The sequence below is a fragment of the Spermophilus citellus genome, assembly GCF_964194105.1.
Source record: "Spermophilus citellus genome assembly, chromosome: 12".
Taxonomy (NCBI): domain Eukaryota; kingdom Metazoa; phylum Chordata; class Mammalia; order Rodentia; family Sciuridae; genus Spermophilus; species Spermophilus citellus.
The window spans coordinates 130,743,501-130,770,822 of record NC_138198.1 but is presented as its reverse complement, the minus strand read 5'-3'; the positions used below and the strand labels follow the sequence as shown (position 1 = coordinate 130,770,822).

General features: G+C 39.3%; 1 protein-coding gene across 4 annotated transcripts in view; it reads right to left on the bottom strand.

The window, feature by feature from the left end:
• Positions 1 to 27,322, bottom strand: part of ATP9B (ATPase phospholipid transporting 9B (putative)) — a 273,460-nt gene that overhangs the window by 107,499 nt on the left and 138,639 nt on the right. For 3 of the 4 annotated variants that reach the window (XR_014018324.1, XM_081263198.1, XM_081263199.1), the window contains exons 10-11: positions 19,721 to 19,796; positions 12,813 to 12,889 (exon numbers count right to left, since the gene is read on the bottom strand). The exons of the other annotated variant lie outside the window; for it this stretch is intronic. Coding sequence is in view for 2 of the 3 variants with exons in the window: in XM_081263198.1 (XP_081119324.1) it covers positions 12,813 to 12,889; positions 19,721 to 19,796 (153 nt within the window). In the remaining variant the exon portion in view is untranslated. The remainder of the gene's footprint in view (positions 1 to 12,812; positions 12,890 to 19,720; positions 19,797 to 27,322) is intronic. 4 annotated transcript variants of the gene reach the window in all.

The window sequence follows — 27,322 nt, the reverse complement described above, 5'->3', positions numbered from 1 at the left end:
CCTCCACAGAGGCCAGTACCCCAGACCCACACCTGCCAGGGCTGCTTCTGCAGCTTATCTCCTTCTATGGCAGGAAGGTTATGAGGGGCTACGTGACTTGCCTCTTTCCCTTCTGCTGCTTATCCCTGAAACTCTATATTGATTCCCCTTAAGACTTGGCCTCTAAAATCTCAATAGTACCCAGCTCTTCTAAATCAAAATTTTCAGCTTTCAAGACAACTGTCAATATTTTTAAAAAAAATCTGTTTAGAAACACAAAAGCTGAGCATATTATGTTTTAAAACCCCTGGTCCTCTGTGGCTTCTGACAATGCTTCTTGAGCATTTATGATGCGTCAGATAATGTGTCTTCTAAAATGTTGTCCATGTAAAACACAAAGTGCTATAAGCTCCCACATGGCATAAAGATTAAGTATTCACCAAAGGTGCAAGGGCTCTACTGAGACAGAGCCGAGATCCAAAGCTAGTTAGAGCACAATGGTCCCAAGTCCCTGTTCTTAATGGAGCTGTTGCAAAGGATCTTAGCATTCTTCCTGCCTCTGCTGGAGTAGCACAGTCATCCTGTGCATAAACGAGGCCAGAACCTTGGGCCTCAGGAGAGAGACAAACACAAGAGACCGCTGGCAGTTTAAACTTCGTTCATTAGTATGAAAAACAGCTTATGACCAACAATTTATATGCAGTTAATTGATATAAAAGGATTATAAGCACAGAAGAAACACTTTACATTAACTAGTAACAGCAGCAAAGAGCTTGGCTGTATAGAACCAGAACTAAGAGATCAGAATTCAGATCGAACAACAACCTAAAGCAGGTTAGACCAATGACAAGCATAATCTCCCACCCTCCAAGGGCAACAAGTAGATGGCCACTTTTCTTTGAAAAACTAGTATTACAACACTGATAAAAAGGCAAACCGACACATATGTACTCCTTGAATATAAGGGGCGGGGTGGCAAACTATTCTTTATTCACTCCTAAAACTTACACACAGACATGTTTTCCAGAGCAATAATTCTGCTTTATAAAACAGGCTCAGACCCTGAGCCCCTCTTGATCTTTAATGTAATGTATGCAAGCAGCATAACATAGATACTTAAAAAAAATGCCCAAGAAACAACTTGATTTTGTTTCAATGAATCAGCACCCATAAATCCTCTCTAAAATTGTTATGATTCTTTATCCAGAAAGTCAGGATTTAAGAACACACCCCAGGAGAAGACCGGCTGCTGGTTGAAGAGGTCAAGGGAACTTCCAGTCTGATCTTCTCTGAGGTCCAGAAACAATCAACAGTGGCTCCTGCCTGGTGATGGGGCAGACACACTTGGCCCCTTGGAGACATTGGGTGCCACCCACCCACCCTCATCCAAAGGGCAGCAAATGCATCACATGAGACTGAAATGAAGCCTCAGCATAGTAATTTTTCTTTATGTTGTTTGGAATTAAAAACATATTAAATTGATCCATTATGAAAATTCTGTTCTCTACATTGTGTGTTTCAGACCATGTCTATATCTTAAGGCTATGAAACAATTTTTGTAATTGTAATAACGAAACAAATTATTGACTTTAACTTAAGAAAATTGTTGCTTGAATGACTAAATATTCAACCAAAACAAATGTCTCTAAATTGCATCCTACACAACTTGCTCATTTCCACAGGTTAATGTAGTGATGCTCTATTTGTGCTTTTTCCATTTCTAATTTTTACATCCTTAAAATTAGTGGTGGGAGAGTGTCCCTGGATCACTTTAGCAATTATGATTCCAATGTAACAAAGTATGAGCTATCAACATTACTATGGGGGAAAAACAATTCACATTAGCACCAGTAGCAAAGTTAACAGAAATCTGGCTATGTGCTTCAAAGTCATAAGTTTGAATTCTAGGCCTACCTTCCTAAATCTGTTCATGAATTTTGAGGTTACTTAAAATTTGGAACATTTAAGTTTTTTTAAAAACTTAGTAATTTTGATGCCAGCACAGCAAGTCATATCTACAAAAACTCATTATTTGTTAAGGGTTTACTATATGCAAAAGATAGGGAAAGAGGCAGAGGACAAATGGATCTATGATGAATTCCTCCTTTTGTTTAAAATCTCTTTAAAGGCAGTGCTAGTTTCTAATTTCTAAAAGATGATAGATGCAACTGGTAATCACCTTAAGTAAGGATTACCTTGTCTAATGAAGAATAGACTTAGAAAGGGAGGGCACCACACGTGCAGTAGATTCCCCATTTGGGTTTACAATGATAGTAATTTGGAGGTATTGGCAGGAGAGAGATTGAAACCTACGTTTAGGATTTTGTTTCAGTATCCATATTTACCCAGGGTTTTCTATGAAAAGATCGATTCTCTCCCATAGTGTATTCAACCTATCACACTGGCACAGAAGCCTACACAGATGTGCAAAAACAAACAAACAAACAACAACAAAAAACCCTACAAAATACTGCTCACCCAGCAGAATGCAATATTCGAAACCAGAAGAGAATCTATTACTTTGAACCACACTGTCACTTTGACCACACTCGCCTCAACTGAAGACCAATATCACTCCATCCTCACCCAGAAGGCTCTCTTTAGCTGTGATGATTTAAGAGGTTCTAAGACACACTTCATTGATTCATTCAGTGATTGTCTAAGGAAGGAAAACAGGCAAGGGTGAGCTGGTGCAGGACACTGAGGCACAAATGAAATAAGGAGGAATGCAGGCTAGTTATAGTTTAGGGGTTGCTCAAATGAATAAATGCATTAAGGGTAAAGGTAGATAGGTTTTTTCACTGTCAGGGACAGGAATCACAGTTTGGAGAAAACACTAGAAGTAACCCTGTGGACTTAAACTGGAACTGGAAGTATGTCCAAACTCATGGTGTTCAATATACACAAAGTTAAAAAACACTTACACTATGTATGCATCCATCCAGCTAGTCATCCACACATGTATCCATCCATCATCCATCCATGTATACATGTATCCACCCACCCACACACCTGTCTATCCATCAATCCATGTATTAATTTGTCCATCCACCCATGCATGGATACACATGCATGTGTATCCATCCATCCGCCCATCTACCCTACACATTCATCTGTCCATGTATCCACCCACCACACAGGTATGCATCCATCCCACACATCCATCTCTTCATGGATGAACAGATGGATGCATAGACAGACAGATACATACATGCATCATATATCCGTTCCCTCACTGTGTGGGTTAAGTGCCTGGAATCAGTGTATCTCAAGAGTAAGGAGCACATCTAACACCAGAATCTAACTTCTTAATACCATTTTTTGCTGAAAGGAACCCAGGCTTATCCTAGGACTGGGTAAAGAAAGTACAACTCTGATACCTCTTTTTGTGTAAGAAAGAACAAAAAAATACTATGATGGGTTCATGAAAATGAGACACAGAGCCAGCTTAAAGGAGTTTCCACAGGCCAAAGAGAAAGCACTATGAGCTGATTTTATTCACTCTTATGAAGGAGTGGGCAGGGGAGAGAAGAGACCCTCTAGTGTAGTGAGATGGAGAGGCACACAGCATGATACTTCCTCAAATGTGAGGTCTGGCCAGAGTGAGGCTGTGGACAAGAACCAGGTGTGCTGCCAGTCGTGGCATGGATTTATTTAGTAAATATTTATTCAAGTTAGTACTTTAAATTTGTCTTTTTTTTTTTTTTTTAAAGATTCTTCCTTGCTGCCAAAGAAATTAAAAAAAAAAAAACCTAACATTTTACACTTAAAGTTTATCAAGTCAAAAAAAAGTCTATGAACAAACATCTTTGTGTGTCTATATAACCGAATCAGTTTAAATTCTCCAGCATTAGGGAAAAAACTTGTAAAAAAATAACTTTAATTTCTCGTGTTCACTTTTGAAAAAATATTAATTTTTGTGAAATAGACTTTTTTCAAAAAATAAGAATGATCAACCAGGCAGAGTGGTGCACGCCTATAATTCCAGCTACTCAGAAAAATGAGGTGGAAGGATAGCAGATTCAAGGCCAGCCTGGGCAACAAAGAGGGATCCCGTCTCTCTAAATTAAATAAAAAGAGCTGGGGATGTAGCTCAGTGGTAGAGTACCCATGACTTCAATCCAAGTACTAGGGGGAGAAAAAGGACACGAAGTGTCTGTTTGTTGCAATTCTGTCTGTAACTGAGAAATTCAAAAGTTTCAAGGTAGTAAATGTAATTAACAAGTGCCTCAGGGATGTCGCCTCCTTCAAACTGTCACCCATACCTCATACAAAGTCTACAAGTCTCAGCATCAGCACAAAAACTGATTCGGTTATATAGACACACAAAAATGTTTGTTCATAGTCCTTTTTTTTTTTTTTTGTTTCCTCACCCAGAACCTTTATGAGATTTCTATTGCAACAGACAGCAACTTTCTGAAAGGCCCTCCGCTGTGGCCCCATTTTACAACAAATCCTAGTAATTCAATTCAACAGGATGCTTACTCAGTCTGCTGATCCAGCTAGCCCACACCCCTGCTAACCTCCATGCCAAAGCACAGCCCACACAATGCCCAGAACTGCACAACAGGGAGGGACACTGAAATTCATGGAAACATCCGGTAGGTCTTTTAACAGCCACAGAGACAGAAGTCACACCAAGTCCCTGAGGTGTGTCACCTCATCTCAGTACCCTCAGCAGGGCAGCCAGACCACTGGTGAGGCCAGCACACTGTAAGAGACAGGACTCACACAGGTGACAACCAGCTGGCAGTGTAAGCGGTCTGGGACAGCATACCACAAAGGCCACCTGACCTCAGGCTGAGGCTGCTGCATGTGGGTCTGTTCAAAACAGAGCTTGGTGAAGTCACCCTTTAATGTCAAGAAAATCAAATTAAACATTCACAGCTAGAATGCACTTCTAGAGGTTGAGCAGACAACTGAGACCAGATATGTTCTGATTTGATTCTGAGGAATACCTAAACACAATTACTACTTAGAAAAGGGTAGCCATGGAAAGAAAAACAACATGAACTATCCCTAAGAAAAATAATGCAATCATTCAGCTTGTAAGACACTGCCAGAGGCTTAGGAACAAGGTGACCAGGATGGGCCCCAGCTGGTACTGTCAAGAGGGAAATGTGTGGTGCTGCAGTCATAGTGTGCTGGGGTCCTCAACACAAGCCACAGGCAGGGTGGCCAAACAGGAAGACTGCACTCATTGGCTTCCCCCTCCCTCAGTGTTTCCACAAGGACAAGTACCTACCCGACTTCCTAGGGCCAAATTAGGGTCAGGGCTTCTCTAAGAGGAGGGGGCAGCTGGCCAACTGAGCCCCACTCAACTGGACCTTGGCAAAAGGCAGTGAGGAAACCACAGTGCCCTCCTTTCTGTCTGACTGCTGGCTTGAAAGGCCCCAAGGTTGGCTTCTGACCCCCTGTATGTGTGCATGATGATGACAGGCAGTGACCACACAGCATTTCTAATACACAAACTATCCCAGTCTGGTAGTTTACAGAAATCACCGTGGGAAAGTGGTATTTACTCAGAGAACTTCAAAATAACAAGAAAAGCTCCTTATCTCACTCAGGTCCTCACTAACAACATGAATATCCACTCTGGCCCACTTTATCCAAGTGCACACAGGAGTTCTGGACAACACTGGGCTTGTGCACTCCTAGTCACATTAGACATTTCAGACCTTGCCATCAGAAATACCTCAAAATGACCTGGCAGAAGAAATACTTAGTTTTGCCATCCATGATAAGTAAGTCATTATTACAAGTTCCACACACTTCTGTTTTCATGGACTTCGGGTAAGGAAATAAGGGGTTCAAAAAAAAAAAAAAAAAGATAATTAGGAAAGTATTCATCTGCTTCTTGGGTAAATTACCATCTGTTAAGAATCTGAATTACAGAGAATGTAGCTATAGTTGTTAAGGGATAAGGAAATACTATCAAATAAGTAACGCATTCACTTTAATAAATTTATGCTTGTATCTCCTGTATGAAGCATTTGCTTTATAATCAAATTCATATTTTTAGAGAATTTAGAGTCAAAATCCAGTTTTCTGCTGTAGGTGTTGTCATGCTCACACAGCATTAAGTCCCAGATACTACCTTCAAGCATTAGTTCTTAACATTTAGTATTTTGCATCTGTATAGCTTTCCTGAATTATAAGCCCACTTAAGCTCAAACTGCAGATGAGGAAGCCTGACTTTCAGTTGTGCACAGTGTATTACAGTGGGCCAACCATAAGAGTGAGGGTGGAAGTGTGCAGGCAGAACCCCAAAGTCACATGCATCCTGTGTGCTGCTGCAGAGATTCATGGTAGGTTTGTGCTGTGGTCAATCTTCTTCTGATGGGGCTTTGGACACTGTGACTGTTAATCTTCTGAATGTAGGTTGTGATACTATATACTACAACATGTAATTCCTTTGTGAAGCATATTTTTAAACAAGTATTTGAATTTGAAAATATTTTATTACTTAAGAAGTCAACTATTAGAAATATGGGGTGCTACAATTCTATGCAACCCTCAGAGAAAAGGAAGCTATTCTAAGATTTTATTATAAATCAACAAAACTCTAACAATATTAATAAATTGCCTTTTTTTAAAATAAGAAAGCTATTCCCCAAACTGCCTTGATTTCAACTTGCAAAATATACCATAGCTGGTTGTATTTTGCTCTATTATCTAAAAACGCCTTTGCAACAATCCAGACAATGAGAAGTGGCTCTAATTCATGTAATGGCACATGTCACCTGTCTCTCTGTCAATGAGACATGTAAAAGCATCTTTTTATTAGAAACACAAATCAATATACCCAAGGGATTACAATAACTGCTTGAAGCAATTTGCATTATTATTTCATCCTTGCTGTTCTTGCTCTGAGCAACTTATTATTATGAACGGCATGAAAATGGCAACCTGTCACAATTGATTTCTCTTAACCTCCTCTAAGAATTCTTCCCTCTTAGGTGTGATCAAGTATCACCTTATAAATATGTGTAAGGCTAGGTTCTATAAAGCAGTCCATTATTCCAAGTTGTAGTCCTTGTAATTTAAACTTTCACCAAATATCAATGTAAAATTACTTAGTAATAACAACTTTTGATTTGTTCAAAGTTTCACAATAAAACTTCCAACTCTGTGTAGAGCCCACCTCCTCACTAAGCACTATGCTGAGGGGAAAATTCCAATTCTAAGCTCTAAGAGCTCATTTTTATCCTAGATAAAATTTTCCTCCTAGATCTAACAAAATGCTGTAATTTATTTTTAATCCCTTTCTGGATAAAACACGTAACCATTTTTTTTAAAGTTCTAGTAAATTCTTATAATAGGCATTACGTTTTTTTTCAATTATGTCACACAATAAAATTAGATTCTAAAACCAATTCTAAAAACAAACCCCAAATAATCAAATTGGGATATCTGCCAGAGTCACTGAATTTAGTTACACAGGAATTGTTTTCCATCTTAGATTTCAGTGACCAAAAGAGACATTCTCAATTTCTAGGGTATGTCAGAATCCCTATAGGTGGCTGCACCCCATTGCTGACTCAGGAATTCTGGGGATTCCATAAGTTTGCCTTTTCAGATCCGGCCCAGGGACAGGATAAGTACTGGGAGATGCAATGCTACTGCCAACCCAAAGCAGTGAGGAAGGGTGGCAGGGTGGAAATGTTCTTCATTCAACTTTTTAAAAAGCATATTTAGGGATGGTCCCGTATCCACAGCCACAGGAAAGACGAAACAAGTAAAATAGTGCCAGGGCCGAGGCTTGGGTTTCAGAGTGCCCATGCTGTTTTCCTGGGTTCTGCATGTCTGAAGCATTAACACCTTCTGTGGAACTGGAAGAGAAGACATCTAGTACTTCTACCCAGTTAGGTCAAATTGCATGAAATTCTATTTTCCTTTTTGCATTTTTTTGTCTATTTCTTATTGTGGGGAGCAAATCCAACAACTGGGATTCAGGCAGGGCCTCTGGGCTTGGCTGCTGATAATAGTAGTTATTTCTTTTTTAAGCAGCTAGAGAAGAACAAGGTAGCCAACATAAAAAGAAAAAGGAGAACTGACCAAAAGATGCATGGGGATGTCTGCTAAGAGGAATGACAGATTTAAAACATAATTCATGAAACCACTGATGATACTGGCTGAATGTCCCACATCTACCTGCTCAACTCTGGGGATTAGAAACTACAAACTCTGGTCCTCAAGGACCCTTCAACTTGAGTGGGGAAGAAGGGCTGCCAACCTAAGCCAAGGGGGAAGGGATGGGATTCACAATGCTCTTCCCAGCAGTGTGGTGGTGGTGGTGGGGGGGTGCACAATATCGAACAGCATTGTCAAGACAGAGCAGGCAGATCTTAGGGCTGCAGAGTGGGCAGAGTGCCAGCCTCTATTTGCTGTTGTCTTATGGAGCCACTTGGACCTAGTTAACAACAGTTACTGCATACTTGGGCCTGATCTTTTTAGGAAAATGCCCGATGAGCTTTACATTGCTGCAGGAGCCACAGAACCAACGTATTAGAAAGAGTCCATTCATTTAGACATTCTACATGTCAACAATTATGTGCATCATTTTCTTTCACTGTTAAAGCAATGTGATCCCAGAGAGAAACGTCCAGATGCAGGGTCACACCTATAGTAGAAGGCAAAAGACACTACAGGCATCAATAAACAGCAGAACAGTAACAGAGAGGCAGAGGCAAAAGTCACTGAGAGGATGTGCAATCTTTATAGAATTCTATATTTCTGCTCTATCCAGGAATAAAGGAGAAAAATCAGCAAGCACAGCATTTGTTAAACTGAATTGATTCTGTGAGAGTCCACAAGCAATTGAAGAGTATGAGACTGCTACTGTGTCCCCTTGAGAGAGAAGGTCCTGGGACATAGAACACACGTAGGAACAGTCACTCTGCCTTTGAGGTTAGCTGCAGCAATAACAGGATGCATCCTTTTATAAGGGAAGGTAGACTGGAAAATGTGAACACAGGTGTGCACATGGGTGCTGGCACCTCCCCTGCATGAAGCCCTCCTGTCACTGCATTTTGCCTCTTTTTGGGGGGGTGGGAGTATAGGGGAAAGAACCTAGGAGGGCTTAATCACTGAACCATATCCCCAGCCCTTTTTATATTTTATTTTGAGACAGGGTCTGCCTAAGTTGCTGAGCCTGGCTTTGAACTTTCAATCCTCCTTAGCTGCTGGGATTCCAGGCATGCACCACCAAGCTGCCTGTACTTTGCCTCTTAGTGCCAATAGTTACCTTTCTTCCAGATGTGCCTAGTCTGACCACATCTTCTGCCTTTCTCCTTTTCTAAAAGTCTTGCCCTTGGGCTACAGGGGGACTCTGGGCTGCCATCTGTATGGTTATGTACTATCACTCACTTCACTGCGTGTGCCCTGGGGTTACTGTACTCTTTCAACTACTTTTCTCTGAAACCTGCTGTTGCCGACCTGCAATTTTGGACCAACTAAGTGTCTATTGTTTTGTGCCTGCTTTGGGGCTCTTGTCCTCTGTTTGTTACTGGCTCCATTATAACTTTAACTCCAAGAACAGCTAGGTCCCCAATATTACACAAAAGAGCTTAAATAGGAACTTAACAATTTTACAAATTTGCATGGTCCTCACATTTACATACACTGTAATGAAGGTAGAAAATAAATGAAAAATGAAGGGAGTGAAAATAGGGAAGAAAACAAAAAAGTAAGAGGGAAGGGGAGACAGGAAGAGACATAATGATTGATTGTTTTCACACTAAAGAGAAGCCCTGAAAAGCTAATGTCATAGCCATGCTGGAGGCAGTCACTAGTGCTGCTGGTTCAGTACCTACAGCTCCCTCCTGCATGGGGAGCAGGACTGTTCTTATCTGGCTTCTTGAGCAAAGCTGAGGCCTTTAGTTGCTCTGGTCAATGAAGTGTGACCTGTATTGCTTACTAGTAGAGGCCTTAAGGGTCAACATGCAATGTGCTAGTTTATCTTACATCAGAGACTATGATGAGCAAGCACCCCCCAGCCTCAGTTAGACACAAAACACGCTAAGGGGACCACTGTAGGAAATCACTATGCTTTTGGGCAGTTTAGGATCCCAGCATGGCTTAGCCTGTTCCAACTGTAACCACTTCTTACTCATTCAAAAATATGTATTTCTAGCTCAAATTACTCTGTTGACAAGTCACTCCAAAACTGAATTTCAAATACTGCCCTATCAACCCATCCCATGTGTGAGACAGTTGTCGGAACTGTAAGGGATGGTTTTGTCTCTCTGAAGAAATCCAATGAAACTCAGAAGAGCAATCTGATTCCCCTTCAGAGTGCTTGCACTTTCATTTAGACCAGCCTTCCTCAAAGTCCAGAAGTTTGCTGGTTCGCTAGCCTGTGGAAGAACACTAGATGCAGTCTTCAGAAAATAATGTCTCTCAAACAGTACAATGGTCATCAGGAAACAAACATCACATGTTCCTCTCCACTCACCATACACCAAAATCAAAACCTTCCCTGGATACCTTCAGCCCATTTATAGCATGCTTTAAAGCCGTTTCTCAATTTTATTCTTATAAAACTAGCATTGAACACTTAGATTTCATTATACATACAAATTTACCTGATCAATTTCCCTCTTGGGGTTATTCCTTAATTTAAAAATTTTTAAAAACTTCAGGCCTAAAAAAAAAACTTCCAACAAACCTCTACTAACGTGCCCTGTTGCAGAGTGCACAGCTCAGAATTTTCCCGTGAAGGCACAGTTCCACTGAGGCGCCACCGTCTTCTGGGAGCTGTGGTGTGAATGCACCACTCTACACAAGGGAAGTTGCAGAGGGGCCAGCCAAGGGAAAAGTGCTTCCAGAGTTTCAGGCACTGCTGGCAGGCAGATTCTGGCTGGAGTTGGAGCCTGTCACTGAGGGAGCCCTTTACACCGGGTTAAAAGCCACTAAGAGGTCAAGCAAGGGCTCCACTCCAATCCTGTGAATACCAACAGTGTCCTTGCTAAAACCATGGAAATACAGAAGGCTAAACATAGGAGAGAAGAAGAGGGAGAGAGATGAGGTGGAAGGAGAGGAGGTGAGGAGAAAGGCAGAGAGGGTGGCCACTGGGAGAATTTCTAGAGTACATGGTACTGGACAGCACAGGGTATATTACCTCACATAAACTAGTTAGTAAGTATTTACTGACTGCAGATGATAGGCTGGAAAACATTCCATTCTATAGCAAGTCTATAGATGACATCTATTCAACATCTGTCACTTGGCAAGTTCTTTTCTAAAAGCAACACACATTATCTTGTTTTCAATATGTGGACACTTTCTCCATTTATAGATGAGGAAATTAAGATGTAGAATTGTGATATGTGCCCAAGACCAAAGGGCAAGTCAGTGGCAAAATCCAGATTCTCAGCCAGATAGTGAAACTCCAGTGCCAGAATTCTTAATTGTGATCATAAAATACAAGGTCACTTAAGTTACTATGCATCAAAATTCCATGCAAAGAGTTCAATGAGGTAAAAACAAAGGCTATATCAAGAAAAAAAGTGATAAAGTGAAGAAAAAAAGAGGAAGTAAGTTAAACTGAAGAATAAAGAGTTAAATTGAAAGGCAGTCTAACTTTTAAAATATAAATTAAACTTTACACTTAACATTAAATTTAATCTTTAAATATCATAAATATAAAAGGTGAAAAGATTAGAGAAGCACTGGACTTATACAGGCACTAGAATATTCTATTTGCTCACTTGAGAAAAAAATCACTACGCTTCCCTGAAAACATATATAAGTATGCATGTGATTCTGTAAATTATTAGTTGAACAATTCACTTTTAAATGTTAATTTTAACTATTGTAGAATTAGTGACTTTGGTATATTTGATACTCAAAGGTGCAATACTAATCTAAAGAAATCCCCATTATCACAATGAGAATTTATATTGCAGCCAGCCCCTCACAGAGCACACATAGAAGTGGAGGCCTCTGGGCACAGAAAAGCCAGGCACAGGTGGTAAGGTTTTCCTAATCTTAGAAGGGCTATTTTTTTCAATGATATTTAGCTGGGGGGGTGGGGAGGAGAGGATCATATTTTGTCTTAAAAATGTTTTTTTAAAAAAGGATTATTAATTTGTAATAAATTCCCAGCAAAGACAGCCTTTACTAATAGGTACAGTGTGAGGAATGAAGCCACATGAGGTTGTTGGTTCTACTTAAATATGCAGATTGCACTCCAAGCAAAAGTGAGTAAAGTCACCTTGAAGAAGAACTTGTCATTAGCCATACCTGGAGCACATGTGCCTTTTCTGAGACAGCAACTACTGAGAACTCATACTGACTTTTTGTTTTGATTTACTTATACATGCTGATTGCTTGAGTACCAATTTTAGGAATGTAATCAAGTATTCTTTTAAAATTGAAATTTGGTTTTCAATATGCATATTCTGCAGTAGAAATATATTAAATTGCTTTAACAATATCACATTAAGTTAAATGCTATAAAAATATTAGTAAAGATTGCTTTTTAAAAGAAAACTAAATTATCAACATAAAGAACACAATTTGTAAAATAAACTGTAAGAAGAGAAATTGAGAACCCACCAATAACTGTCAAGTTATTGACAAATTATAGATCTAACAATGCAAATTCAAGACACACATGAAACTCCAATTAGGCAAGAAAAGTTGTATTTGGAAAATTTTTTAAAATGAGAATGGTATTTTATAAACACAGATAAACAGACCCCAAATCACCAGAATCTGTTTCATGCCACATACTATGTCATGTGAATGAGTTATTCAGGACTATACCAACTTTCTTCCTGAAAGGAAAAGCAAGGTCATTAAAGCATTTGCTCCTTAATCTAGCCTACCTTATTTTTTGGATTGGATGTGTTCATTACACTTCGAGTCTCTTTTCCAGTATAAATGACAACACCTATTACAGTACCTGCAAAAACATGAAAGTGGTCCTTATAGAGATATGTGAAGGAAAGCAAAGAGATAACAGTTCTCATTAACTGTCTTGATGGGAAAATACATTACTCTATTTGACTTTATATACATTTATTCTTCAGTCAATTTCATTTGGCCAATTCAAGAAAACGTAATCTCAACTTCTTAAACGGACTTGGAAAAAGTCAAATGATTTGTTAAACAATACAAATTCACCTACATATAACTGTAGAAAATGCACTACCATTTCTTTGCCTGACAATAGAAAGAGGGATTCATTGCTGACAATCTGTTGAGAGGTAGTGCTCTTAACTGACAGCTGGTTGGCTGGACTTGCCAACCAAAGGGGACCAGGAAAACAGCTTCTCTTGAGTGAGAGTGCCTCCGCTGTACACCAAGACCAGCAGAAGCATCTGCTGGCACCTCTGATGCATGCAACCAAAACAGCAGAAATATTATCAAAACTGTTAACTTCTTATTTAGGAGCTATTAATCTCTTTTATTCATATCTTTAAAAGTCTGGTTTTCTAATTTTACATGTAAAGAAGGTATGCTAATTGTCAAACCTAAGAGAAAAGAGTAACAAAATACCCTTGTAACAACCCGTAGATTACAAAGTCTCAAGGCACCCAGCTCTAGACTGTCTAAATTATACACCATGGAATCTCTTTTTTAGAATTACGTCTATGCAAAATCTCTATTTCTAATTTTTGTCCTTAAGTTTTTTAAATTTTGAAGGTGAAAAACAGAATGATAGTAAGGTAATATGTATAACACTAAAACTAACAAACATTATAAAATTAATTATAATAATTATACAAAACCCCTTGAATGTCACATTAATCAAACACATGAAATTCAGTGAACTCTCAGGACCCAAGAAGCAGACATGGCATGAGTTTCTTCTTTGGGTCAATGGACCACTGGTCACAACCTGTGACTCACAACTGCCCCTCTAGCAGGCCCAGGAAGATGAAGATGTTAACCAGGTGTCTGCAGCAGCAGTGTGTTCAACTGTGCCTCGCTGGGAAGGAAGTGGGGCTTCCATCTGTCAAATTCCTGAAGGCACAGCTGGCCCACAATTTCCATGTGACCTCAACTACCTGCACAAGAACATTTCTATATCTCCACCCCTATAAACTTCCTGGATAAGACTACTACACCTGAAATTCCGAAAAATGCTAAATTCATAATGATGTAATAGTGTTGAAAGCTTAAAAGAAACATATGGTTGCATCATAGGATTCTTTAAATGTTAAAATAAGGTAAAATACTAAAGATGACCTGATCAATATTTTCTTCCTATTTTGCCATTTTGACTTAACCAAAATGTAAAAGTGCCACTGATGCAAAATTACATAACAAGGAAAATGGCATAATTATTATTATTGTTTTTTAAACAACAGCAAAATGAACAAGCCTCAAAAGAACCTAGAAAACTTGTACTAAAAGCCAAGATAGACTATGAACAACGTGGATTCTAGGCTGCCACTATAATTTACAGTACAAAAGTTAAACGTAACAAATGACAAGACTAAGAAAAAACACAGCACACATCAACAAGCCTTTAATATAATTAGTGTGTCATACATAATTTATTTACATCTGCTAATGGTTCTTATATGTATTTTCCTATTTGATTCTTCCTAAAAACTCACTGTAATTACCTTAAAATGCATTGTTTTTCCTGAGTCTCATGCTTTTCAATTACTGAAATGAGTACAGGAATACACAGGATATTCTCTGTTCTCTTATGGAACTGGTACAGGCAAAAAGACCTAGTAAGCACTGTATAAAGAAATACAGGAAGCCGGGCGTGGTGGCACAGGCCTGTAATCCCAGTGGCTCGGGAGGCTGAGGCAAGAGGATCGCGAGTTTGAAGCTAGCTCAGCAATAGTGAGGTGCTAAGCAACTCAGTGAGAACCTGTCTCTAAATAAAATCCAAAAAAGGCCTGAGGATGTGGCTCAGAGGTCGGGTTCAATCCCCAGTACCCATCCCCTCAAAAAAAAAAAAAAAAAAAAAAAAAAAAAAAGAAAGAAAAGAAAAGAAAAAAAGAAAAAAATTTAAAAAAAGAAAGAAATACTGAAAAGGGAGGGACAGGCTACCAATTTTGAAAATGAGACATGTGAAAGCAACAAAACCTGACATGTACCTTGTACCACATCAGATAATGGAAAACCAAATGTGACAAGTACAGAATGTTTTAAAACTTTCCAGTTTTAAAATACATAAATATGTGTGTATACATACATACATACATATATATATATGTATATGTGTGTGTGTGTATACACACACACACACACATATATGTTTAAATGGGAGAATTTCAAAACTTTATATTTTAAGTATAAAATTAAGTACCTCTTCTCCTGGATCCAACTTGGGAATCTTCTATTCAGGAAGACAGATTTGGAAATGTGTTTATATACTAAAACCACAACCACAAAGAAATTGCTAATAGGAAGGTACCATGTCACAAAGTCACTAGAGGTGGTGGTGATGTAATATTGGTAAGTAATCAAAATGTAGCTCAATCTGTACCAAGGAAATGTTTTAGAAGATTTATAAGCACTTAATTTGGAAAGGCAGGGGTTAATTTCCCTGATCCATATTGACAAATCTCATACTGACTAGTTACTGAAAAGTCAGTGTAAGAAGATCCAGGTGCTGGCTGTCCCCAACAGGGTCACAAGCATGACATGTCCACCACTGATTGAGTAGCCCTACCCTGCGTGATGTCATCTGTTGGTATGACTTTAAACTTCAGTGTCATCCCCCTGTCACTCAAGGGGACAGTTGCTGACATATTAGCTATTACATGAGCCTCTTATATCATGCTATTGAGGAAATTTCACACAAAACCCTACCAAGTTCTAATTAACAGAACAGTTATACTTTAAGCAAATAACTTTCCTAATGCAAATTAAGAAAAAAAAATGCTAACAAGGCCAACGTTTGGGGGAAAAGATATTCTTTTTTATATTTTATAGGTATTTAACACGTATGACCACAAAACAATGCAGCAAGTCAAACTGACTATTCTCCTAAATATTTTAAAAGATCAACCTACTACAATATTTTCAGCTGCTTTTGACCACTGAGAAAATATTAAGTTCAATTTACTTATTCTCAACCAATCCTCACAAACCCAAAAATAACTTAAAGATGATTCATGGATAATTTATACACACACACATATATAAACACCTGTGTGTGTGTGTGTATGTATGTATGTGTATATATATATACACACACACACACACACACACACACACACACATATATATGCAAAACATAAAACCTAGACCATTTTAACAAAAAGGATTGGTGGTTGAAACTACTGGATCAAAAAGAGAGTAGAATGCTTACTTATTTATTACAAAATTAACTCAGACCAAAAATGAAACGTGTTTTTTCTGTGTATGAAAGGCATACAGAGAGTACTGTCAACCAAAGTATGATACGTGCAGACTGGCTAGATACTATAGAAACAAGCTTTCGGAGGGCTGGGTTGTGGCTCAAGCAGTAACTTGCTGGCCTGGCATGCGCAGGGCGCTGGGTTCGATCCTCAGCACCACAAGAAAATAAAATAAAGATGTTGTGTCCACCAAAAACTGAAAACTAAATATTAAAAAAATTCTATCTTTAACAAAAAAAAAAAAAAAAAAAAAAAAAAAAGAAAGAGAAAGAAAGAAAGAAAGAAAGAGAAAAAAGAAAAGAAAAGAAAGAAAAGAAACAAGCTGTCAGGACCACCGACATCAGCCAGGAACTGACTCTGATTGACAGATGCTGTCTAGTGCCAATCTTCACAAATGCCAGGGTCCACACTGCATCTTAGTATGGAGCCTTCACATGTTAGGCCAGACAGGGAAGCAAACAGGCAACACAGGTAGGAGGTAAGGACACCATGTGTCATATACTGACTGAGTGCTAGGTGCACAGTGACCTGAGGAGACAATGAACTCAGCATCACAACCTCAACAAGACCAACCAAAGTAAGAAGGTAGGACACAGAGTAACAAAGAGGACCTGCTCTCAGGTCTTGTGTCCTCACAGCCAGAAGTACAGATAGGGCCACAGGACATCTGCACCAGGTTCAGGTTCCACAAAGCTGGGGACATACAGAGGACACATGACACACAACCCCAAGGGTGGACTCCACATGGCCAGAGGCATAGAGAGGGACACATAAGAATTGCACCAAGGACAGAGTCCACAAGCCATGGACATCACAAGGACAGCAGTAAGCTTTGGACAGAACTCTGGTGTCCACCTCTATGGCCCACACAAAGTGCTCCAAGAGACCATTCCAGCAGAAGCAGCTCCCACCCATGTGCCCAGGACCTGCACTGCAACCTATTTTCCTGGCTATTTCTGGTGTTCTCGGCTTCACCCACCTGCTCGACCTCCTTGGCCATTTTTTGTTCCCATCCCCATAGATCTTTGGGGTTGGCCCTTCAGGCAACTTCCTACTGGGACAGGTCTTTCCATTTCATCCTCTTAATGACCTTTGGGCCAGAGTTCATTTTGAAAATCTCGTTGAGACTGCTACTTTCATAAAACACAATAAAAATGAATTACCAGAACAAATTAACAACCAAATTAAAGAACACATATGTGCCAATATTTCCAACATCAGTAAACTACATCCAACTTCTATAACAGTTTCCAAATATTTATTCTCATTTTCCACAATGAGTAAATTGGACAGCCCCCTCAGTACATATTCAATGTGCTACTGCAGAGGACTAAACTCCTGGAGGGGCCTGACAGGAGGGGCCTGCAGAGGATTAAATTCCTGGAGGGGCTGTCTGTACATACTCAAGGCCCTGCTCCAGAGGACTGATTCCTAGAGCAGTTTGTGCACATTTGTGCCTGGTTTAAGGGCTCAACTCCTGGACAGTCCTGTTGCGGAATACCAATCTCTGGTTGTGGAAGGCCCTGCAGCGACTCCTCCGAGAACAGACTCTTGTGTGCACATCATAATAAGCTCTGGAGGACCTATATATTTTTTGGAAGGATAAGGTTCTCTGAATCAATCAGGGCAACTGAACATGGCAGCTCAGGAAGTTCTCTGTCTTCCTTTGGTCATCTGCTGTCCTGTGGGTCTGTGTTTGAGTCCCTGTTCCTATGCATTCAGACTCCATGACAGAGAAAGAACGGCCAAGTTTGCTTTACTTAGAGCAACTTTAGGGTGTGGTTCAGTGGTAGAGGGGTTGTCTAGCATCCACAAAGCCCTGGGTGCCATCCCTAGTATCACACACACAAAAAAGAGCCACCTTGCATTCAATGGAGATATAACTTAACATGTAAGATTGAAAAGAATTCTAAACTTATGATCAACTACAAAGAAGACAAGAACCCTCAGGTTATTCCTGGACATCTCAAGTCTTTCCAAATGTTCTCAGGACACAGTAATCTGGTAAAGGACAGACTTGGGTAGTTGTTCACACAACAGGCTTTTAAATAAAGGTTTACTCATGCATTTTAAATATGTCCAAACACAAAATAACATTAAAGAGAGGTTAGTTAACCTTCTTCAGTGGACATTTAAAAATACTCTCTGTGAGGATCAAGTGCCCTGGCAAGCTAAATGCTACATGGCAAAGAATAAGAAAGAGTCTCTGTTGCCAAAGTAAACAAGTAGCAACTATCATTCACCAAGATTATCCAGCCTTAAGGTCACAAAAGAAAATCTCTTTTCAGGAAATTATATGGGATGTCTTAGAAGCCTTTAGCTCAGATGCTTCTGTTTCTTTGAGGAGAATGGTCACAAATCAATACTACATGGCATTAATGACAAGACTCTAACACATGCTTAAAAAAGAAACAGAACAAAAGATTAAATGAAATCGATTTTATAAAGAAAACCTTAGTATCTCAATGACACATAATTTAAAACAATAAATATCGTGTTAAATACAGAACAAATCAGAATTTCTGATCATATAAGCCATGACCTGTCTTTCAGGTATTCTGCTATGTAATATTAATGTTGAGCTCTGGGCCAGATGGCTTTCCTGGAAGGCATACCTGGACTTCAGTGCTGCAGCAGGTCCTGCCTGGCTCTGGCCTGACCATTAACAACGAGGCTACAGAGTAGTCCAGGAGGAGGCTGGCAATAACACCACCTCCCTGCCCTGCCCCTGGCTGTCAGCAACATACACCAGCAAGGACAGCAGAAAGGTGGCAGGCAAGACAGCAGGGCTTCCCTGGCTTCCACATGCCCTCTAATGGGGCCTGCAAACACCCTTCCTGTGGTGCCAGAGGCAGCGCTGTCCTGTCTGTCCCTGAGGTCTCCTCCCTGAGTGCCACCCTTACCTCTTTCTCTTTGCATCCTGAAAGACTAAAGTAAGATATGGGATTAAAAAAAAAAAATCAAATACCTCAAAGAGTTGACACCTACTAGAATTCACATATTCGCCCTCAAACTTGTTTTAAAAACATGAAACATCAGTATAAAAGTGAATCCTCTTTCATATTCTGTCCCTAGAAGGTGAACCTGTGCACTCCTGAAGGAGCCTACTGTACACAATGGCATACAGCAAGGCCCCCATGTGAATATCGCACTTCTAAAATTACAATTGGCTCTAAGGCACACTGAGGAGCATATTAGGAAATACATGTCAGAACCCAAGAAACTGAACACCTGTTCTTCCAGGAAGACTGCACCTCCATGTTGCTTTTGGCTTTACTATCCCCAGTGCCATGGGTGACGAAGTACACAGACCTTGCCACAAACACACTTCAGGCAATTCTGAGAAAGCTGTTTGGAGTCCTCATCCTGGGAGAATTCACACTGAAGGAGAACTTCTTTCTCACCTGAGGCAACAATGGTGCTTGCCCACAACGTGTTTTCTATGCTGAGACTTTCATGAATGGGAGGGTCACTGTCTTCCTGTTCAGGGACAGAAAAACAAAACGGGAAAATTGGCCATGTTCTTTTTATTATTCATACTTTAGATAATCTATAGTGTTAGAAACGTGCCCACAACCTGGAACCAATAGAATAGCAGTGTTAAAGGAACCTCAAAATGTAAGTTGTAAAAAGCAAAGTTGAAAGACCTATCTTGAGTCAACTGTTTTTAATATTTAGCTTTAATATAAACAACTTTAAATGTTCATAAAAGTACTATATATACTGTGATACCGTTTAAGAGTAGGCTAAAATCACATCTTCAAATGTGTTTTAGCAACATTCCTGGACTAAGAATTGCTTCCCTGCAAAGGTGGAAACATTAGCATGCACACGATCACAGATGAACTCAAGTCATGTTTCCCCACCTTTCTGCAAGGACAAGGAGTAGGCAAGTATAAACGTGAATACATGCCTGGGTGGGTGGGTGGGGGGGGGGGACACTCCCGCAAATACCACAATACACCCATGAGAAAAGTTTTTTCTCTTAAATTCCTTTTTAAAAATGTTGTTATTATGTTGGATATTTTTCTTTTATTTCTTATACTTTTTGTGTTGGTGCATTATACTGTACACAATGATGTATCTGTTGTTACATGTTCAAACATGTACCAACAGATACATCATTATATATTATGATAGTACATATTTTTCATGAAGCAAAATTCAAATATAAGTTGTATGTTGCTAATAATGTATACAGCTATCAAACATGCTCATACATCAATATCATAACAGCTATATATTCAGGCTAATTTTATCATCATATTCTTAATGTTAATATTCAGACATAACACTTAGAACTTAAAATATGAAAACCTTCCTCTTAACCTGAAGTTATATAGTGTGCGTGTCACAACACACACACACAAACACACATAAAATCTCAAGATATATTTGATATCAAGATATATTTTAATAAAATAAGGAAACCAAATACGGGAAGAAAGGGAAGAAAAGAAACATTTCCTAGGACCTGGATCCCAACAATGTGCTTGCACTGGGAATTACCTAGATCAGGAACCAACAGCCAGAGTGCCTAGGTTAGCAGCTAGCTGTTAAGAGTGAGGCTGTAGCCTTTCAGCTAGATACTCATGGATCAGCCACAGACGAGTTTGCTGTGGGTGAATACCAAGATGGGCAGACATGGCATGTGCAAAACACAGAGAATGCAATCTCCTATGTGTGGGATTGAGCGAGGTTTGGAAAGCAGAGCCCTGCAAATGCACTGATGAAGGGCTGTCTTCAACACATACCTACTCTTGCATGTGACCAGTCTCTGCCTCATTAGCAGCAAGTACTTTTAATTTTGCAGTCTCCAGAACTATGTATTTCAATTAAAGTTTTATGCTTACAAAAAGCTACTGATAAACTATTCAGTGGCACTGATGGGCAAAATACTTCATGTAAATATATCTTAAGTGGGAAAATGAAGGTTAACATAATGCCATTAAAAATACTACAAAAATACTTGAAAAGTGAAACAATATTTGTATTTATGTTTGGATGACAAAGTTATAAAAAATTTTACACTGTAACCACTTTACTTTTATATAATCTTGTAGCAATGGAGATATATTTACAAATTTTTTCATATATCTTATGAAATTGAGCTCTTTGCATAGTACCTCACATACCATCATGAGCCTTTAAAAGGCATAATATTCAAGTACTCTGCTTCATATTTTCCAAAATGTTGTTCATTCTTCCATGCACAATGCCAGGCAGGGAGTTGTCACTTATTCCCATGTTTAGTAGATTCAAAAATTGTCTAATTAAAAAATAAGTAATCCAGGAAACTAAGTTTTCCATTGACTTTTATTCTTTTGAAGAATAGCTACAACAAAAAATCATTTAGATAAGTGCCAATGTCTCGGCTTGGCACAGAATCACGAGCCACCACAGCTTTGTAGATTCAAACAGCAATCTTTATTCCCGAACTCACACCGGCCTCCACACACGCTCTGGGCAATCCCAGTTCTGCTCCGCCCAATTCCCCTACTCCACGAGGCTTTTTTCCAATATACTTTCTGAATCTCACGAGAACTCAACGGGAGCTCAGGCAGCAGGAGCACCCTAATCCCGGCAGCAATAATCTTCAACCTCCAACTTCCCTAAAACCCCTATTGTCTTAAACCTGAACGCCTTAAAACCAAATTATCTTAAACCCGGATACTTCCTAAAACCTGGATCCACCCTGGTCATTGAGCAGGGTCACCTTTCTCAAACACACATGCAAGGTCACAGCAAATTTCCAAGGCAAGTCCATTTAACATGGGGTACGCTGGCAAGGAAATTTTGATGCGTCATTCCTACTTGGCAATGGCCCTCAGCAGAAAAGAAAAGCAAATAGCCTCAATAGATTAGCTTATTTTATACTTGAATGTATGTCTGAATTGAAATGACCAGGTTCTAAACCATTTACACAGATACAGTTCTGATAAACGCTGCTGAAGAAAGCGAAATCTACATATCCTCACTTCTATTTCCTAAATACAATTGACGCTACATACCCTTTGATTCTACAGACAAGAGTATAGGTGTTCCAGGAGGTCCAGCAAACAGAGTGCATAATTGGCAAGAAGAGGCCAAGTGCTGATTTGCACACTTATCATTTAAAGTATGAAACAAATAAAATTTTCTCTAAATGTATTCTGAGTTACCTGCACTGCATCATAGCAATTTACATGTCTGTTTATCACCTAGGACTATAAACTAAGTCACTATAGGGTTGAGCTCTACTTTCTGCCCACAGAACAGGTACTCAGATTTATCCAATGTATCAGTAAATGAAAGACAGACTCTCAAAAAACTGTTTTGCTAATACCCACAGGCATTGAGTGCCCACACATGCATGGCAGCACCCAGGGGCCAGTGCGTGCCCCTAAGCTGTGCTGCCCCACTGTGGTCTTTAGTGTCCCCTTTGGTCCATGCCACCTATAGCTGTCATCTTCAATGTAGCAACCTAGCTCAAAGTAGACCTCAAAACTCTAATGCTTCCCTTAATAATAAAATGTAAAAATTATTCACACATGCTCACCATTCATCTTCCCCTTATGTTGATCTCCAAGAGCAAGAAGGGCCTTAAAATATACAAAAAATGTATAACGCTTTCTGAACTGCAAATAAATGACACTATACAATGTAGATTTAGAAATTAAGTCAATTCCTCCATTGCTTTTTGGTAACCATTTCACTGTGTGAAAGGTTCTGTCCATTCTAACGTGTGGTAGGCTGAAGAATGTGTTTTGTATCTTTGTGCTTCTTTCCAAGTCTAACAGCAGTGACAGGCTTTAAACATTAAAACATTTGTCGAACAGGGAAAATCATTTTAAAAGGCAGTTCCTTACCCACATTCTATAATGAAAATAAAAATGGGGAAGATGGGAAAAAATTTATTCCAAATAACTTTCATTTTTGGTTTTCTTCTTCTTCAGGTTATATAGATTGAAAAGATGAAACCTGCTTTGTGGAAAGAATACAAACCATTTCCATTTCAAGCTGTTTTCTCAATGGTGTAGCTTATTTAACAAACAACAGAAATGTGCTTTTTAGAGAATATTTTTATTTGAAAACATAAAGCAAAGTTAAGTGTGTTATGATTTGCAGAAAATGCATTGTAAGAAAAACTAGAAAGGAGGTAAGGACTATGAGAACTGTTGCACTTCAAAACCAATTAGCTTGAGCTCCAGATTCCAAGAGAATGCCTATGTTTGAACAATTCATGAAATTAGGCATCAGGAACAATGATGTGACCGCTTTCACCACGTCAGACATCTCCCAGTCTGCCTCTGTACTGCCTGGAAAAAGGCAGACGGGATACGTCTGTGAGATTCTGTACGGGTCACAGATGCATACTGTGTCCCTGCTACAGAGGCCTTGAGTTAATCTGTTCAAATTCTGATTTAAGTATTTAAGCAGGATCCCTCCTCAATGCAAAAGGTGTAATTTTTTCTTGATAATGTAAAACAGGAAAATAAACAAATATCACAAAATGTTCACTTTGTTGAATTTTGCTAATTAAATTGAATTCCATTTCTAGTTACAAAACTAGTTATTTAATATTTTCTTTATTCCTATTTGAAAAAAGTACATAAAATATTTTTCATCTTAATCTGAAACTCTAGATCAATACATTTTAAAAGAAAAAAATTAGAAACGTCAAATGAGGGCAATGAAAAGCCATTTATTATATTCATCAAGAATTATAATAACCCATACAAGATATATGAGTCTTTAACCAACTTAGAGTCCTGAAGTAAGTTTCTCTCATTTTAGAACAAGGATAGCCTCCCACAGAAGTCTACCCTCATGTCGACAGTGTGCACCACCAGCAGGCCTTGTCTCGGTTCTCACATGGGGCCATTCCCATCTGTCTTCTGATATGGGCAGACTCCTGCCTGTCTTGGTTTTTAAAACATTTTTTTAGTTGTAGATGGACATAATACCTTTTTTTCACTTATTTATTTTTATATGGTGCTGAGGATTGAACCCAGTGCTTCAGACGTGTAAGGCAAATGCTCTACCACTTAGCTACAATCCCAGTCCCGTCTCAGTTTTGATGTGGATGATTCTCACCTCTGTAGACAACCTCAGACACATAAATTACTAAAATGGGAAAATGCAACAATTGCTTGCTATGCTCCTGATGTGAAACTCAGGTTGCTAAGGATCAGTCCACTGGGCCCACAACCTCCCTAAGAGGGTACGTATGTATACAAGTGACCAAGACGTTAAAGGTCTTGCTATTGCCATGTGATGTTAATTAACCCTTCCTATATGACAAGGCATGACAAAAACCTAGATATAATATAGAACTGTAAAGATGAGCTAGGGAATCTGTGGGCTAGGGAAGACAGCAGAGGGCCACCCACAGGAAGCTCCCTCCTGCACAAATTCTGCAGCCAGATACAAGGCTCTTATGTGGTGGCCACCTTGAGTGGGGTCAGAGTACCAGCCTGAGGAAAGGGCACAGATCTCTTCAAGAGCTAGGCCTGCTCCACCTCCCTTCCCACCCAATGAGGCATTTTTACTTTGTGTGTACCTCCTAGTAGACCTCCTCTAGACTGGCTGGCGTGCAGGAAAGGGGAAAGAACAAACATTTTTGGAGTGCCCACATATATGCTGATTAGCCTTCCTTCCTAAGATCTGGGAAATAAGATTGAGAAGGTTGTGCTTAGTCAGGGTTAGACATCTAGTAAGTGGAAAAGTCAAAACTCAAATTCAGAGTGAAGAATCAGGTAGATCAAGAGGACCTTAGAGAACATGAAGCCAACCAATGCACATTCTGCAAAGAGAAGGGTTATTGGGCCTGATTTCATAGACCTACAAATCTTCCTAACTTCCTACATAAATCATCTGTTTTCACTGACAGAGTTACTGTCCTCATGGTTTTCAGAGACTGGCCTGAATCATTTTTGTACTGTTTACAAAAAAGTAATGCTTTGCTATCTTGTTTTTGAGTCTTAGCATGATCCCTACGGTCTACTTTATGTTTTGAATATTTGCTTTAAAATGGACGTATTTCTTTTTCTTCCTCTTTTCCTTGCACTCCCTAATCTCAGGGAAACAGTATTACCTTTCTTCCCCATCCTAGACAGAGTTTCTGACCTTCAGCACACACCCACCACAGTACCGGAGTAATTCAAACTTTGGGAATGGCACCAAACGATATAAAAAATAACTATCTCCCAGATTAAAAGCCTTTGAATCACCTTTTAAAGTCCCCAGTTCCCCTTGATGGGCAGAATCACAGCCTCCAGAACAGGAGTCCCTCTGTGTTTCTCCTTTGCTAGCAAAGCAATAATTTTTTTATTTTCTAAAAAAACAAAAACAAACAAACAATAACAACAGGCACATCCAGCTTGGATGATGTCACTTTTGCACTAGCTACCCCTCACACCACTCCTTAGGCCCCAACTGTAGGGATCCACCTGTCTTGCTGCTAACCAAGAAATAAGTTCCCAGTAAATGTATTCTTGGGAATAAAGGATTTGCCTGTCTCTTTCTTTGATCTCATAGAACCATCCTCACACAACAGGACTGAATTTTCCAGAACACATGGGGATGATCCATTAAAATGCAATCATTTTAATAATATCTGTCAGTAAGGTAAAGTGTTTTCCTAATGATGTTTAAATATTCTATATATTTCATAAAGTACATCCATATAATCTATGGATTAGGAGGAAGGACCCTATTCTTGTAGATTTTTATATTTTCCCTATTACTTCTATCCACTTGGGAGTATAGTTACTCCTCAATATTTATGGGGACTCAGTTCCAGGACCTTCTGTAGATTCCAAAATCAGTGGATGTTCAAGAACCCTCATATAAAATAGCATAGCATTTGCATATAATATGTACATCCTTCCATATTCTGTAAATCATCTCTAGATCACTGATTAAACCCAATTAAATGGTAAATGCTATGTAAACAGTAATTATACTAAATTGTTTAGTAGGTAAGAACAAGAAAATAAGTCTGTACAAGTACAGTACAGATGAAGTTGTCTTCACAAAATAACTTATTTACCTCAGCTCCTTGAATCCAAGGATACAGAACCACAGATACAGAAGAACGACTACACTACATCTTTGTCCAATCTGATAATCTCTAACTTCCCATTGGAGAGCATAGTTTAATTACTGAGGTAATTATCTTGTGCTTTATTTCTTACCTGTTGTACTTGATATCTGGTACCTTTTATTAATATTTACTTTTTAGTTTTAGGTGGACACAATATCTTTATTTTTATGTGGTAGCAGATGATTGAACCCAGTGCCTCATACCTGCGAGGCAAGCATTCTACCACTGAGCCCCAACCCCAGGCTAATGTTTGATACCTTTTACCAATCGTTTTCTTTTTTGGGGGAGAAGGTGAAGAGGGCTACTTGACTTTAATTGAGTATCCAATTGCATCACCTCTACTGGGCTTGTTAGCTTGACCTGTTTGATTTTTATCAGTAGCTCAGTGAATTACAATATGAACCTTTTGTATCACTGTTCACCCTGTATCAATATTATATCACTTCACACATAATATTAAAAAACAAAAACAAAACATACACGACAGCCATTTATTACCTCTGACATCCACAACCCAATAGGGAAAGGTGCTGAAAGTCCCAACATCCATGTGAACACAAACTATTCATCCAGTGCCTACTGGAAGACTTGGCCACAACTCTGCATAACACACTCCACTATAGTAGTAGACCTTATAAGTTCGATAAGATCCAAAAGCTGGCGTCAGAAGCCCTACAAAGAACCACCAAATGCCAGTCCAATCTTCTGAGCAATAACAGAATTCTCTAAGGCCAGTTCCACAGCTGCCTTCCTAATATCACCCTTGCTTCAGAAGACAGACAAGGATGCTTCTCAGAAATGTGGGTGTTCTACTTGCTACTGCAGTCCTTATCACTTTATGAAAGGGACTGTCCTTGGAATCCTTCTGGGGAACATGACCAATGGGAGGGATCTCTGGTCTTACATGATGAATTCATTC